General features: G+C 58.0%; 1 protein-coding gene across 16 annotated transcripts in view; it reads right to left on the minus strand.

Annotated features, from left to right (window-relative positions):
* The window catches only part of MYO18A (myosin XVIIIA), a 95,299-nt gene that overhangs the window by 16,410 nt on the left and 62,903 nt on the right, over positions 1 to 15,986 (minus strand). For all 16 annotated transcript variants that reach the window (XM_036838118.1, XM_036838116.1, XM_036838117.1 and 13 more), the window contains 15 exons: positions 13,835 to 13,944; positions 10,597 to 10,662; positions 7,409 to 7,537; positions 6,547 to 6,690; positions 6,068 to 6,157; positions 5,817 to 5,936; positions 5,507 to 5,618; positions 4,948 to 5,075; positions 4,489 to 4,643; positions 2,566 to 2,689; positions 2,277 to 2,477; positions 1,613 to 1,723; positions 1,036 to 1,140; positions 622 to 768; positions 145 to 258 (listed from right to left, as the gene is read on the minus strand). In XM_036838118.1, coding sequence (XP_036694013.1) covers positions 145 to 258; positions 622 to 768; positions 1,036 to 1,140; positions 1,613 to 1,723; positions 2,277 to 2,477; positions 2,566 to 2,689; positions 4,489 to 4,643; positions 4,948 to 5,075; positions 5,507 to 5,618; positions 5,817 to 5,936; positions 6,068 to 6,157; positions 6,547 to 6,690; positions 7,409 to 7,537; positions 10,597 to 10,662; positions 13,835 to 13,944 — 1,856 coding nt within the window. The remainder of the gene's footprint in view (positions 1 to 144; positions 259 to 621; positions 769 to 1,035; positions 1,141 to 1,612; positions 1,724 to 2,276; positions 2,478 to 2,565; positions 2,690 to 4,488; positions 4,644 to 4,947; positions 5,076 to 5,506; positions 5,619 to 5,816; positions 5,937 to 6,067; positions 6,158 to 6,546; positions 6,691 to 7,408; positions 7,538 to 10,596; positions 10,663 to 13,834; positions 13,945 to 15,986) is intronic.

The following is a 15,986-nucleotide window of genomic DNA, read 5'->3' on the forward strand; positions in this document are numbered from 1 at the left end:
GGAGGCCTGCTCTCGCCTCAGAAAGCCCTGGCGTGAAGGGACCGGGCTGGGGAATGAGCCCTGTTTGGGGTAAAAGCAGCCACTGTCACAGCTCCATTCTCCCTCAGACCCCCGAGTCTGGCCCGGCACACCCCGCATCCTCACCGCCGTCTTGGCTTTGGCGATGTCGTCAATCTGCAGGTGCAGGTCTTCGATCTCCACCTCCATTGCTTTGCGCGCTTTCACGGCTGCTGCACAGGTGAACTCTGACTCCTCCAGCTGGACAGAGAGCCACCCCCGCCCCAGGGAGAGATGTCAGCCATTCCCTGGGGGCAGGAGGGCAGTGCAGGAGGCTCACAGGGGCGAGGGAACCCAGGAGCTCTCCTTCTCCTCTGTTTACTTCAGACCCCAGGGCTGTGATGTGTTGTGTGTGTACCGGCATCTCCTCCCGTGACAGGGGTGGTGGATGCTAAGCCCGTCCATACCATCCTGGGCTTGACAGTCATGCATATAGCATGCGCAGACCCTGGGGAGTCTGGCTTCTCCCCACTTCCCTGTCACCTCCCTTCCTGAGGATTCAAGAACCACTGACAGGGGCAGGAGGGAGAGAGAGAAAGCTGATGGCTTCCTGTCTGCAGATACCTGGTTCTTCAGCTGGGCGATCTCCCTCTTGCTGGGTGCGTTGTTCTTCAGGTGGTCCAGCATGATCTGAGCATCTGCCAGCAGGGCCTTGGTGCGCTTCAGGTCTTTCCGGAGCCGCTTCTCTGACTCAAAGTCTCGCTGGTTCACCTGGGTGGACACCAGAAGCTGGAGCTCTGGGCTCTGCCCTGGGGCCTCCTCCTGTCTTCCCCAAGCCCACTCCTCACCCTACCCTCACTCTCAGAGATGTCTAATGAGCAATGACAGAGGAAGTGCCAGGATTATGCCAGCTGGTGAGAAACCCCAGTGTGCAGTGGATGTGATCACCCATCCCACAGGTGATGACAGCGGGCCCTACGGAACCAGCACCCCTCCTGTTCCCAGCTCTTCCTGCGGCAGCCAGCAGTCTCCACTCACCTGGTCACTGAGCGTGGTCACCTTGTTCTCCAGCTCCCGCTTTTCCCGCAGCACCTTCTGCTTGTCCTCATACTCCTCCTCGAGCTGTATTTCCATTTGCTTTAACTGGGAACAGGGGCCCATTCGTCCCTTCAGTGTCTGGTGCCAGCCAGCCCCTTCCCTGCTGGATCCTCCCACCCCGGGAAAAGAGTGGGGCAGCGCTGAGCATGGATGACCCCAGAGGGGCAGACCCTGAATTCAAAGTTCCTAGGGTTTCAAAGCAGCCTGGGAGGGAGAGGAGGGACGGCAGGCCATGCACAGGGGCCCAGGCCCGTGTGGGAGCCCTTGCTCCAGAGCCCTTGTGCCTGCTGCTTGGCACAGAAAGCAGGGGGCATTAACTCCTCAAGGGCCTGAGCTTCTCCACAGACCCTGAGAACACACATCCCAGCCAATGCCAGGATCCTGAGCGGAGATTCCTGGTCCTGAATAGCAATGGAAAATAGTGTGGCCAAGGTAAAGAAACAGAAAAGCCCTTACTGCAAAGCAGTGATGGGGGAACCGGCATTTATATTGGACAGGTAAGTGCCCATTGCTTTACCTTTTTCTGACATGACTGCCGGGCCTCCTCCACCTCCTCATCCCGACTCTCCATCTCCTTGGAATGGGTCTGCCTTATCCGCTCCATCTCCATCTCGAGCCGCAGCTTGGCCTGGAGGTGGGTGGGAGTAGGGACTGGGTTTCTTTCCCAGCAGCACCCTGACCCCTCCCCACTGCACCCTGATGGGTTGCTCTCCCCAGGCTTGGGAGCAGGGAACGTCTCCCTTTGCTCCCACCTTGTTTCTATGGCAAGTGGCTTCTCCAGAGAAGCTGAACTCCTTTACTAGATGTCTGGCACAGGCCCAGAGAAGGCTGCTGAGGGTGGGGGCAGTCCTGCAGCTTTTCCACTTGGCCTCCAGGCTCTAGCTCCCTGAACTGACATGGTAGCTCAGTGGCAGGCTGGATGGGCTCATGGCCTTCCTGCTGCCATGCACTCTGAGCCCCTCACCAGTGGAGTTCAATTAAGATCTGTTCTTGTGGAAAGTACCATGAAAGCTTAATTATCTTAACACTGTGGTTGGCACAGATCAGGTGCTCCCTCAATATTTTGTGAATAAGAGAAGGAATGATCGATTGAATTTGGGATCTTGTCCTCCTCTGGCCCACACCCAGAGGAGGTGTAGCTGTGGGGACGGCAGTGCCTTCCTCAGCCAAGCCCTCAGCACCTGCTCCAGCATCTGGATGGTCCCCGCCTGCTCATCCAGCTCCTCCTCCTGATCCTTGACCTTGGCCTCCAGGTCTCGGAGCTGTTTCTTGACCTTGGCCAAAGAGGCCTCATCCTTGGACTCTTGGGAAGAAATGTCCTGGAGCTCAGCCTCCAATGACACAACCTTCTGGGTGAATCCCGCAATGTCCATGTCTTTTTCCTGGAGCAAAAGAGAAGATGAGGCTGGCCCTGGGCTGGCCCGAGCCTGTGATGGGGTTGGGGTATGGATGATGGGAAGCCCCACGCACCTCCATTTGCTGCTTCAGGCTGAAAGCCTCGGCGAGGAGCATGTCCTTCTCCCGCTGCAGCTTCTCCCGCTGCAGCTTCTCCCGCTGGGCCTCCTCATGTGCCTGCGAGAGCTCACTGTCAAACCTGCGAGGGAGCGTGGCCATGGCGGCTCCATCAGATAAGGGAAGAGTCCAGGTCTCCAGCACCCACAGGCCGCCAGGAAGTGGTGCCACAGATATGGACAGGACCCAAGTCAGGGGGAATCATGCAGCCTGAACTTGGGGCCAGTGGTCAGGTGACATTCAGGGGTTACAGGTCAGGCCACCTAGGCCCTGCTGAGCAACCTGGTCTGGGATGGGGTGGGTAGGGAGTTCATCAAACAGGCCCAAAGAGCCTTTTCACCAGATGGGCCTCAGAGGGAACCACAGACTGCTTCCAGGGAAGAGGTGGACAGACTCTCCTCTGGCATTAAGTCTCGACCTTTTCCCTTTCAACAGATCAAAGAATGGAAAGAGGGACCAGGGCGAGGGCAGAGCGGGCGTCAGAATGGGTAGAAAGGGACGTCCTGCCTCGTCTAACTCACTTTCTACAGTTCAGTTTGGCAACTTTAGATGCAGCAGCTGGCTGCTGCCCCACCTCTGAGCACCAGGCCCTGGCCAGGCCCACCTGCCCCAGCAGCACCCCTGTCACCCCCAGGACACCCCACACCAGGCTGGAGGCCCCAGTCCCACTGTGCCCAGCTGGCAGCGTGCTTCAACGGGCACACGGTCCACGGTCGGGGGCCTCTTTCTTCACTTCTCCACTTCCCAGCCTTCCATTTCCTGCCCAGTGACGCTACAGAAGGAGCAAATTGCTGAAACTCCTCTTACCACCTTCGCTGAAGAGCTAATCGGCTTCCTGTCGAAAATTGAACAGCTCATCCCCATCCCAGCTCCACATCAAAAAAAAAGTAAGAAAACTCCGGGCAGCTGAAACCTAATAAGGTGCCCAGCGGGGAGTGCAGCGAGCCGGTAACTAGGCCGAGCTGGCACTGTCATGGGGGTGCTCTGAGCGGGGGCGGGGTGTCCCGCTAAGGGTGTGTGCCACTAGGTAAAAGGGAAGGTGGGGGTAAAGATGAGAACTAGGGAAGCAGAGAGTCACAGAGCTGGCAGGGAGAAATATAAGGCCTTCCTACCTCCCCTCACTCTCTGCAAAGCAGCAGACCGGCAGGCCCGAGTGAGCCCAGGAGGCCAAGGGTAACCCTGGGTCACTGAAAGGACTCAGACCTGCCGTCCTCACCCCCAGGGGCGTGGGTGTGGGGCTGCCCCTTCACAAAGGCAACTGGTGCCTCTGCTGAGAACCCGTCCCCTGCAGCGGGGAACTGGGTGCCGTTCCCACCCCCTGGGGCACCCTGCTGTTCCCAGGGTGTGTGGGTTCCTCCCTGTTACTAATAAAGGCATCCCATTCCCATCCCCAGCCAGGGAAATTAAGTTAGATTGGATTTTCTCCTGTGAGGGCTACACCTCCCACCCCTTTGTGTCATTACCATAACGAGATGGAAGTGGCACGATAGTTCAACGACATTAGTCGGGAGAGTGTGTTTGTGTAGCTGAGGCAAGGGAGAGATGGGGAGCCGGGCGAGGGCAAGAGGCAGCGCTGCCGTGGAGTGGTTCCTGCACGGGCCCTGGCTGACACCCATCCTTCCTGGCCCCAGGCAGGGTGACAGCACATACTGAGGGGAGCATGTCCGAGAGCGAAGGCCTGAGCAGGCCGTCGGTGGGGCTGTGGTCTGCGTGCTCCTTAGGAGTGAGACCCTGACTCACATTCCAGGATGAGTGACCATGCAGGCAAAGCCCCTGGCCAAATTCAGGCCCCCTCTTCTCTCCTCCCTGGAGGGAGGCAGGGAGCCCTGTCTCGGGCTGCTCTAGGAAGTCCTCTGCGTCCAGGGCAGGGGACCCACCCACCTCCTCTGTTTCTTCTCCAGCTCGTGGTTGCGGACCTGCTGGCCCTCCAGGTGCAGCTTGGTGTCCTGCAGCTCGGCCGTCAGCCGCTGGCACTTCTTCTTGAGCTGCTGCAGGGCCCGCTGGCTCTCATCACTATCTGCCTGCAGGTCTCCAAGCTAGGGGGCGAGATGGGGTGCAGGGTCAGCAGCCATTGAGAGGCCCAGCAGTATTGGTCGAAGAGGTGAGGAGAAGGAAGTGGGTGAATGAGGGGGAGATGTGGGGATGAGGGATGAAGTCAGGGTCGTCCAGGGAACCTAAGACACTCTTAACAATAGTTTGCCTTTGGTTGTCCCCTGAACCGATAGGCAAACGTGTCAACCCTTCCCTATTGCTCCTTGGGCCAACATGTGGCACCGAGCCCCTCGCAGCTTCTCCCCGCTCCTCCCAGGCACAGCCCGCCACTCCCTCCTCCAGACTCACCCGCCTCTCCAGCTGCCTCCTGTTCTGCTGCTCCACCTCCAGCTTGTCCTCAAACTCCTGCTGGAGCCGCTTCTTGGTGAAGTCCACCTCCCGCACCGCTCGCTCATACTTCAGGCGCCACTCGCCACCTGTGGGGTGGGGGCAGACGAGGGAGGACTGAGTGGCTGAGAGTCCCCGAGAAGGGGCCGAGGGGACGAAGGATGGGGCAGCAGGTGGAGTCAGCTGGAGCGACTCAGAAAGGTCCCTGGAACGGTGGCTTCCTCCCAAGGCAGAAGGAGCCACTAGCTGGGAGAAGCCTAGAGAGGGTGATGTGGCCACGTGCGCTGTCTTCTCCCCAGGGACCGCCAGACCGTGGTCCTCAGACATCATCATTATCATGGCTGTTACCGCCCTCCACGATAATCGCCTGCACTTACTGGCACCTCTACTTTCTCATCAATTTATTTCATGTAGCCTTAAAACAGCCCTACAGACAGGAGACAAGGGGTGTGGTTTCCTAGGGGTGGGCATCAGAGCTTGCCACTCAGGCCACTTCCAAGTCCTCCACCCTCCGACCCACCTGTGTCATCATCATCCACTTCCCCGTTGATCTCAGCTGCCCGGATGAGACGGGCCTCCATCACCTCCATTTCCATCACCTCCATTTTCTTCTTCAGTGCATCATACTGGGTCTGCAGAAGAGGAGGTTATGAGGTATGCCGTTCCACCCCCTCACTCAGTACCACCCGTGCCCCTGAACCACCGAGACCACAGTCATAAGCTTACCCGGGGCAGACAGGGGTTCTGGGCTGGTGGCAGAGGTGCCACCTATCATTGGGGGAGCAGTGGGCACTAGAGTGCGGCAGCCGCTAGCACGGTCCTGCCCTCACCTGCAGCTCCTTCATCTCCTTCTCAGCCCGGAGCCTCTCGGCGGTCTCCGCGTCCAGCAGCTGGGAGGCGGACTCTCCCGTGTTACGTTCATCCGTCAGCTCCGATGTCAGCTCCGAGATCTGGGGTTGGGGGAGGGAGTCGCCACCAGTTGAACTGCCTGCCTCACTCAGCTGGAACAGCAGTGGGGGGCCGCCTGGGCTGGGCACCCTGCGGAGGTGGGCTGGTCTGTCTGGTGCTGGGAGGCACTCACCCGGGTCTCCAGCCGGTCACTGCTGAGCCGCAGCTCGTTCCGCTCCTTCTCCACCTTTTCAAGCTTGCTCCTCAGCTGCTGGATCTCTTCCTAGGGTGCAGTAAGGTGGGCAAAGTGAGCCAGAGGCACTGGGAGAGGTTGGGGCCCAGGAGCTGCACCCTTGGGGTGAATGAAGCTGGTGAAGCTTGGGCCGGGACACAAGGGAACTGGAAGCCACTGCCTCGCTGGGGCTCCATCCCTAGACCCTTCCCCATATGCTGAGGATGCTTGAGGTCTTATCCTAAGAGGATACCCAGGGGCTCAGCTAGCACCCCAGAGGGACACCTTCTGTTTGCTGGGCATAGTTCAAGGATACCAGCTCTCTGGACTAAACAAAGGAGCACCTGGGAGCCCAAGACAAGCTGGCAAAACTCTTGCCCACGTGGATGAACTACAGCCCTTCCCTCCTGGCAGCGTGGCCTTCCCAGGCTGTTACGTACGTCTTTGTTCCGGATCTGCTCCTCCGACAGCTGTACCTCAATGAGGGGTCGCACCGTGGTGAAGAGCTTCCACCAGGGCCAGTCCTTCACCCCTTTGTTCTTCTTGATGTTCTTCTGCACACAGCGAATGGCCAGGTCTTGGATCTAAGTTGGGGTGGGGCGTGGCACATAGCAGGCTCTCAGTCCTGAGCCCACCAGGACCCTCCCCACCACCAGCTCAGCTGCTGGGCTGCTCCTCTGGCCACCTGACCCCGAGTCAAACACTCCCTAAGCCACCCCTTGCCCCCAGCCTCCCTCCGTCCCTGAGAGAGTGGGCGGCAGACAGCCCGGCCCTGGGAGCACTGCACTGGGTGCTAACTGCTCCGCCATCATTAGGAATAATTTCGTCTGCTTTATTTGCTGCCTGATTATTTCCAGCACCCCGGCCTAGATGTGCTATAAAACCTAATCTTGCTGAAACACAAGAGTCGGCGGTACTGGCTGCTTTATGGACTTGCTAATAAGAAAAGGAGTCGCTGACGCAGCTCCTTAATCTTCATGGAGCAGCCTATGATCCAGAGCCCACCTTTGCCCGGGCCCTGCTCCCCACCACCCTAGCCCTCGGACCAGGCCACACAGCCCCATCGCTGGGTACACGAGCACTCTCGCTGGCACCAGGGAGCTGCCCATCCCCTGCCCTGGCCCAGGGCATGCTGCCCCTGGGACGTCCAGCCTCTTCTCCCCCAGATAACGATAACTCATAGCCCCACGACCAGCCTCCTGGCCCGCACGTTCCCTCGAGTGTCCCTCCCCACCCCCCCCAGGAGCTCAGCTCTGCCCATCTAGGCTGAGGAGTGGGACGGGGATGTCCCTGGAGCAGCACCTTTTTCTTCTTGAAGTGCTGACGGGCCAGGTAGCCCCTGCAGGCTGCCTGGAACAGGGTCAGGTTCCTGCTGGTTTGTTCATCCCGCTGCTCCTCCAGCCGCGCCAGTGTGCCTGCCCGGAAGAACACCTGTGGAGAAGCGGGCCAGGTGAAGGTGGGAGCCTGGGCTGGGGACAACCCGGCGGAGGAACAAGCAGCTGGCACAGAAAGCCAGCAGGCCCAGAGCGTGGCCCTTGGCCTGGGAAGAGCCTGAAAACCCCGGGGTCTACGAGGAGGGAGGAAGCAAGAGGCTGAGGGAGGAGGGCCAGGCTGGGGGCTGGGGAGGCTTTGGAAGGGGAGGAGCAAGGCGGGAAAGAGATGAAAGGAGAGGGAGGCCGGAGGGAAGGTATCTGGGACAAGAAGGACGTGAAGCGGCGGCCGGTCATATGGGGAGACGCCCCTCAGCAACACCTGTGGTGGCTTCTTCCCCCAGGGCTGCCAGCAGCACTGCCCACGCCCCTGTACCCACGGCCACTGCAGGCCCAACCACAGGCTCCAGCCGCCCTGGCCTCCAGCTGCCTGTGATCAGGCGGATGGTGGTGTATGTGTTTAAGAAGGAAAAGGCCCAGGATGCAGTGTGCAGAGAAGGGGGAGGCCGGGGAGCGGGCCCCTCCTCTGCATCCTCCCGCCTCCGTTTCACGTCGGACTGTCTCCTCTTTCATGTGCCAACACCCTGCCCCCACACGCAGGTTTCATCTCGTGAAAGAGCCAGTGGGGTGGGTGAGGGTTGGCCCAGGCGAGGGACCTGTCACATGGGTTTGGGGGCTGGAGGGCAGGCGTGAGAGGAACCAGCTGGATGTCCCCACATCCAGCCTTTCCTCTCACTCTTCAGTGCCCTGAGCTGGGACTGGGTAAAATGTTCTGTGCTAAGAGAAGAAGAGGGGGGAGACCGTCAGGTGAAAAAAAGACTCTAGTATCCTTGGAGAGGGCAAAGGCCAGCTAGGTATACATCACCTCCACCTTGCCCAGAAGACAGAAAATTCCCTTTTGTGGGGCAAAGAGAAGATGTGAACTCCATGGGAAACATTCAGAACCAATAGGCATGGTGTCCCCAGGCCTCCCTCCAGGGAAGAAGTGGGGAGAGAGCCCGCACTTTCTGCTGAGAAAGCTTTGCCTCTGGCAGGAACCTAGTCCCCCGAGGCTGGCCTGGGAGAAAGCCAGCTCAGTCCTCTGCAACATGCGGGGCTGAGCGCCTGGGATCTCCCGTGGGTCTCGAGCCCTACCTGAGCCTCCGTTTCCCACGATGCGTGAGCCTGAGATTCCACAGGGGTTGTGAGAGACTCAAGTCCCCCGAGAGGGTGGGCCAACATGCTAGTGGTCAGTCTGACTAGGCAGAAGTGAGGTGTCAGGGAGGGGGATGGAAAAAGGCCCAGAAACACACTGAGAAGCGAAAGGATGGTCTAGAGTCTAGAGCAGTGAGCCTCAAACCTTTCTTAACCGCTGTACATTTGTGGGGTTGAGTCTTTTTGAGTATTAGGTGACATCTCAGGGCCATCTCTCCCCGTGAAACACACCTATCCATACACGTTTTACAAACAACATCAGGAGGCTCTCAGACACCCAAACTTCCTTGCCTGAACCCTCAGGGTCCTGTGGGCTCAGGTTGAGACCCCCTTTCCTCTGAAGCAATGGGACAAACACACAGGGAATCCTCACTCACCAGCCAGTACTAACCACAGCCCAGAAGCCCTGAAACTTCTCTCCCAAACCAGATGTCAGCAAACATCTGACTTTGCCCCTAATTCTGCTCTGAGCATGAGTGGGCCCTGGGGTTCTCCTGTTTCAGCCAGGCACCTGGGATGATGCAGAGAGTCGGAGATGGCAGCTGGGAAGAGGACTAGTCTGTACAGGCCTTCTTCTATCCAAGACATACCTTGGAGGAGGTGCCAGCCCCAAGGCCAGCCAGCAGCGGCACAGCCTGCCAGAGATGACAGGAGCCCACCCAGGGAGACAGCAAGAGGCTGCAGTGAAAAATCTGACTGCAGGCTTCCCAGGGAGGAAGCTCAGCTGGCTGCTCCTGAGCTTAGAGGCAGGTGGGGAGCAGGAGAGCAAGAAGGTGAGCCAGGCAATGGCAGAGACCAAAACCAGAAAGGTGACACGGAAAGAGGGTGGGACCACAGAAGGCACAGAGAACAAGGAAAGAAGCAGAAAATAACAGGATCTGAAACCAAGGAATACAGACCAGCAGGGACAGCCACGGCCAAAAGGAAAAGGATAAACCAGGGGCAGCACAGACAAAGATAGAGGCAGGGGACAGGAAACGGATCCCCAGTGAGGGAGGGGGCAGAGGAACCAAAACCATGACTCAGAACGCAAAGCAGGGAGAACAGAGCTGACAAGCAATACGCAAGACTTTTTTGCGAGCATCCCCTTCCACCTCATACTCCCACGAGTTCCTTCCCTCTCTGCTGACAGATAGACAGTCCAGAACCCTCCCGGCGGCTCCCAACTGCTCTCCGTCCCACCTTGGCCCTTGAAGCACAAACGTGGATGCCACCTGTCAAGCCTCCCAGTCTCGGGAGAGAGAGGTGCCCAGGCTCCCTGCCCCGTGGGAGGGACGCTCGGCTGGCCCTTTGGTGTGGAGCGATGCTGCAGACTGGCACCTGGGGCCGGGTGTGCCTGCCTTTTATGCACGACGTTCCATTCAGGTGAGGAATTCGGCCTGTGGACAGGTGGTGACGGCACAGCCTCACCAAGCCCTGCTTGCTCTCTGGGACCCTGGCAGCCCCAGATGACTCACCAAAGGAGGCTCTGCCTTCCTGCCTCTCCCGGCTCTCCCTTCTGTCTTCCCCATTCCCCACACCAGGACTCAGGCCGATTCAGGGCCACCTTCTGACCCACTCCCTCCTGACATCACAGAGGTGTTCCTCGCACTGAACAAGCCAGTTATTCAGAGGGAGGGAGAGTCAAGTTTGCTGCAGCTGGAGTATTTTACTTCCTGGCCCCCAGCCCTGAAGCGGGCAGCTTGAGAGGCACGGCAGCCCCAGAGTGGCTTGAGGGGAAGGGGGCTGGCGGGGGCAAGACCCAGCAGGGGCCCCAGGAGACTCCTGAAGTTGGACTGAGCAGGGAGCGCAGGAGGGGAGGGGCAGCCATCTGGACAAGTGTGACCAGAGAGTGAGGGCGGCTGCCTTCCTGTAGGGACAACTCACCCGGCTCAGGCCCATGCAGCAGCTGCTCTGCTCCAGGTCCAAGGACTCCAGCAGCTCCTCCACCGCCTACGGAGAGATGCCTCTGTCAGGGAGCCCGCCCGGGGACTCCCCACCTCCACGCAGGGCCTCGCCCAGTCACTCAGCCCTTCCCGTCCTCCGTTCAGTCCGCTATTTATTCAGCAAGCACTTTCAGTGGCTTCCGCAGCGTCAGGCCCTGTGCTGGATTCCGGGAATATAAAGATGACTGCAAGAGGAACACGCTATCTTGTTGGGGAGCGAGACAAGAAAATTGGTGAAGTACACAGAGGAGGAGGCATCTAAGCCAGACAAGGGAGCTGTGGAAGGCACCCGGAGGAGGTGTTGCTTGTGCCGTCTTTAGATACAAGTAAGAATTAGCCAAAGTAGGGGTGAGGGCATTTCAGGCAGAGGGACTAGCATGCGTAAAGGCCTGAAAGCATAAGACAGCAGGGAGCACCGAGGAAACTCCAAGTAGTTCAGTATAACTGGAGAGTGGGGCGGGCAGCAGTTAAGGGGCAAGTAGATAGGTGGGCAGGGGCCAAAGGGCGTGAGCCTGTGTGCTCCGAGAGCCCCTGGAGGGTTCTCTCGGGGAGGGGCATGGTCAGATTTGCTCTTGATAGAAATCCCACCGGCACATGAGTGGAGGATGCATGGACCCCTTAGGCAGGAATCCGTAGGAGAGAAGGCTAGAGCCTGACCCAAAGGGAGGAGAGGAGGGGCAGATGCGAGAGACCTTAAGGAGATGAAGCCTTGCCCGATGTGGGGGAGGGTTAGATGAGAGGGAGGAAGCTAGGGACACATGGAGGTTTCTGACTTGTGTAGTAATTAGTTACTGGTGCCATTCTCCAAGGTAGGCAATAGAAGAGAAAGAATAGGTTTGGGAGGCGGTATAATCAGTTTGGCGTGAGCGTGCTGAGTTTGAGGTACTATAAAGGCGTACAGGTAGAGCAGCCCAGAAAGCAGCTAGATAGAAATGCACGTCTGGAGTGGGAGAGAGGCCTGGGCTAGAGGCATTGATCTGGGAGTCATCAATATATATGCGGTAATTGAAGTGATGGGTGTGAATGAGGTTGCCCAGGAAGAGGGTGTAGAATAGAAAACAGATAACGGCCAAGGAGGGAGTCTTAAAGAAGAGAGAGACCTTTACTTCAGGGGCACGTGAAAGAAGGGAAGCTTAGAGGGACTGAGAAAGAAAGAACAGAGAGACAAGGGGAAAACCAGGAGCGGCAGCAAAGAAGCTGAGCAGAGAATGTTTCAAAAAGAACAGAGCTGTCAACAGTCACATGTTGGCAAGAAGCACAGAAAAGTGCCCATTAGCTCTGGCAACATGGAGGGCGTGGGAGGACAAGACCAGTCCCAGGTGTAGGGGTGGCAAGCAGGCAGCTACCGGGGGAGGAATGAATGGCAGTGGAGCAGGCTCAGCAAGAGGAAACTAAGTGTCGACGGTGCAGGGCACGAGGGAGGGTTGATGGAAGGCTCCTTTCTGAACGTAACGTCTGTGGAACGTTTCTCCACTGAGAGAAGAGCCGGCGGCAGAGAAGGAGAGGCCGGAGGAACAGGAGAGAGAGAAGACGTATCGCTGATGGAGCAGGTCTCCAGAGAGACCAAAGGGAATGGGTTCCGAAGCACAGGAAGAAGGGACTGGACGAGGGGAGGGAGGACACCTCTCCCACCCAGACAGGAGGGCTGGGGAAGAAGGAGGCACCTGGAGAAGAGTGTACAAAGGCAGGAGGAAGTTGGAGCCTCGATTTTATTAGTGTTTGGAGGCAAGGTCGACTGCTGGGAAGGCGCAGTGGGGGAGGATTTGAGGAGAAAGATGGAGAATGGAATAGCAGAGAAGGAGCTCGGAACAGGGGCCAGGTAAGGATGGAGCACGTGGAAAATGGGGCCCAAGGGTCCAGTGAGCCTGGAGACCAGGAACCTATAGGAATTCAAGTCCCCGCAGTTGTATAAATTTCTCCCACAGCCCTTTGGGAGCCCCAAGCCGAGGAGAGCAGACGCCCAAAGGCGGCCCTTCAGGGCTGGGATTGAGCAGGGAATGTGCTATGGGAGGCTCGGGAGAGCTGAGGGTGATGAAGGCCGAGTGACCGGAGGGCTGGACCACGGCGTCGAGACTGAGAGGAAAAGGAAGTGAAGTCAGAAGGGAATGGACAGAGCAGAGAAAATGGAGTGGGGTCCAGAAATGCGCGGTGTTGGTGGAGTCATAGAGCGGGTGTCCGGAGAGGAAGAAAGGGGTCAGACGCACAGGTAGGAGGCTGTGGTGAGAGATTTCAGGAGCGGAGAATTTCCAGGGATGATGAGGTGTTGGGTGTAGCCATGAGGGGGAGGCGGGAATGAAGGTCAAGGGTGAGAGAGAAGGGGGTGTGGGTGGGTCATCTATAGCCACACCAAGGTCACCCTGGACACTGGCAGGTCCCGGATGGAGAGGGTAGGGAGAAGGTCTTTGAGGCCTCCATCAGTGTGGGTCTGTGACTTGGGGGGCAGCAGGAGGCAGGGGGCTTCCTGCCCTGGTCTGCACAGCATTCTCTCTTTGAGGAGAGCCGTCCTAAGGCCTGAGATGCCTTCCGAGTCAGGCTGAGTGCCTGAGGCCAGAGCACAGTGCAGGAGGGTTCCTCGGCTCAAGGAGCCCTTTGGCTCTCTGAGGAGCTGCCTCTGGGGGTCAAGGTGACAGCCAAGAATGGCAGGGAGACATCCCTTCACACAGCCAGGAATTCACCAACCTGGCTGACAAGGGGCCTGCCCTGGGAGCCTTAGGCTCACCCTGGCACCAGGAAGGTGTTGCCACATCAATCTTCCTCCAAGGAGGGATGCCTGCCCCTCCCCTAGACAGCTTCCTGCTGAAGGAACTAGGCCCTGGTGTGGAGGTCAAGGCTGAGGGGCCCGGGTGCTACCAGTGGGGCACCCAAAACACTAGTTCTAATCTGCCACCTGGGAGGCTCTTGGGTGATTGTCTGGCTCACCAGAGAGCAGACACCCTCAGCTCGGGCCTTTAAAGGGGGTGGCTCTTCTGTGATTCCTACAGTCCGTCCGTGCCCCGGGCTGCCTTCCCCCCACCGCCATAGCCTGGCTGCCATGTGTCCCTGGCCTGGCCCTGGTTGGCCCAAACCAGGCACCTGAGCCAGGGCCAGCCTGGCTCTCTCTAGGGGAGGAAGGGCAGCTGCCTGGAGGGGTCTGAGCAGAGGGAGGAGGGTCTGGCGGGGCCGTGGGGACCCAGACCTACCCGCTTTTCATCCACCACAATGTAGTTGCGCCCGTGTTTCTTGGTCAGGTGCGGGGCCAGGACGTCGAAGCGGCGGCGGAACTCAGAAAACACCATGTGGTCAGGGTAACCTAGGGAGAGGGCGGCCCGGAGCCAGGCCCGTCAGCCTCGCCTGCTCCCAGAGCCCCCAACAGCCACTGGTGCCCAGGCAGAGTCACCTGAAAGGGAAGAGACTGCGGGGGGAGGAGAGCCCGCGGTCGAGGTCACCCCGGGAAAGGAGAGTGGAGAGGAAGGAGGCAGGGGCGATGGACAGGAGGCGGGAGGACAACCGGGCTGCCCCATGCTGGGACGGCAGGGATTAAACAGGGAACAGGTTCTTTGAGAAGGAAGCAACTTCCTTGTCAGTGAGGATGCAAACGGGGGACGGCTGACCACCTGGAAGGAATGCTATGGAGATAAGAGCCTGGATGACCCCTAAGATGCTTTCTAGCCTCCAGGTCTATGACTCCGTGATAACCCAGAGAACGATGTCTTGAGGACTTAATAAGAAAAAAAAAAAAAAAAGAAAATAGGGCATCGGAGAATAGCAGAGAGGAGAAGTGCAAGGGCTTAGGGTTGGAATCCTGCCCTGGCTCTTGCTATCATGTGACCTTGGACCAGTCACTCAACCTCTCTGAGTCTCGGTTTCCTCATCTTTAAATGGGGGCCCTACCACTTACCCCGCATGGTAGTCATGGTGCTTAAATGAGAAAATGTGTAGAAAGCACAGCTTGGCTCACTTGGTGGGTGTTCAGAAAGGGCTCCCCTCCTGTCCCTCTCCTGACCTTGGGCCCTAGGCCAGGTGACCAAAAAGGCTTGTAGATTCCATTTCCCTAAAGAGTGTTACCTCTAACAGAGATTCCCTACTGTCTGGGCTTGAGGCTGGGGCAAGGTCAGAATTGTGGCCAGTGAGAGGTTACCCTGAGGCACCCCAAGGACACCAGAGCCCACGGCAGTGGACCAAGAGACCCACTCCTATAGAGTCACAGAATTTCAAACCAAAAGGAGGTCTTAGACCGGATATAACTCAGCCTCCAGACGTGGAAACTGAGGCCTGAGAGGGGGAGTGACTGGCTTGCTCAGGGTCACAAAGGCTGCGGCTGGAGGCAGAGCTGGACTCCAAACCCAGGCTCCTGACAACCCGTCGGGGGCTCGCTCCACCTCAGCGGCCTAGCTGGCTCTGGGAAGCCTTCCAACTGCGGGATGGGGCTGATGCATGTGCCTGATGATTGAAACAGGAGGCAGGGGCCACTGAGGGGCCAAGACAAAGTGAGCTATTGATTGTATCTGAATTGCAATTAAATTGATGGGCCAGGATAGCAGGTCCCGATGCCTGGCATCTTAATTAATCATCAGCGCTATCGATGGTGGCTGGGGGCTGGGGGAGGAGAGGGGGTCTGCTGCTGGCCTCATCGATCTGCTTGTCTGAGTGAGCACATTGATTTTGGTTCGGAGCGGTAACAGTCTGGTTTTGAAATAATAAACAGCAACTCCTTATCAAGACGTGGGGACAGATCGATGATTTATTTAGAGCAGGGCTGGGAGCCCGCTTCCTGGCTTTGGCTGCTCAGGAAAAGTGACGGTGCCCCTGTGGAATGCCTCAAGGGGACCTGGCTGTGGGTCGGTGGGAGCCTGCATGCTCTTCTAGCTAAGGGAGAAAAGGGCGGAAACCTGGCAATTCATAACTTTTCAGGCAAACGAAACCCTACTCAGAAACTGGTCTGGGGACTTCCCTGGTGGCGCAGTGGTTAAGAATCTGCCTGCCAGTGCAGGGGACACGGGTTTGAGCCCTGGTCTGGGAAAATCCCACATGCCGTGAAGCAACTAAGCCCGTGTGCCACAACTACTGAGCCCGCATTCCACAACTACTGAAGCCCACGTGCCTAGAGCCCGTGCTCCGCAACCAGAGAAACCACCGCAATGAGTAGCCCTCACTTGCTGCACTAGAGAAAGCCAGCACAGTAACAGAGACCCAGCGCAACCAAATATAAATAAATAAATCTTAACAAAAAAAAAGAAAGAAAGAAACTAGTCTGTTTAGGTCAAATCCTGCTCTGTCACTCATGCGCTTTGTGACCTTGGGCAAGCTACTTAACCTCTCTGAGCCTCGGTCACCTCATCTGGGGATGATACT

Source organism: Balaenoptera musculus, chromosome 20 (genome assembly GCF_009873245.2).
Source record: "Balaenoptera musculus isolate JJ_BM4_2016_0621 chromosome 20, mBalMus1.pri.v3, whole genome shotgun sequence".
In the NCBI taxonomy this organism is placed as follows: Eukaryota; Metazoa; Chordata; class Mammalia; order Artiodactyla; family Balaenopteridae; genus Balaenoptera; species Balaenoptera musculus.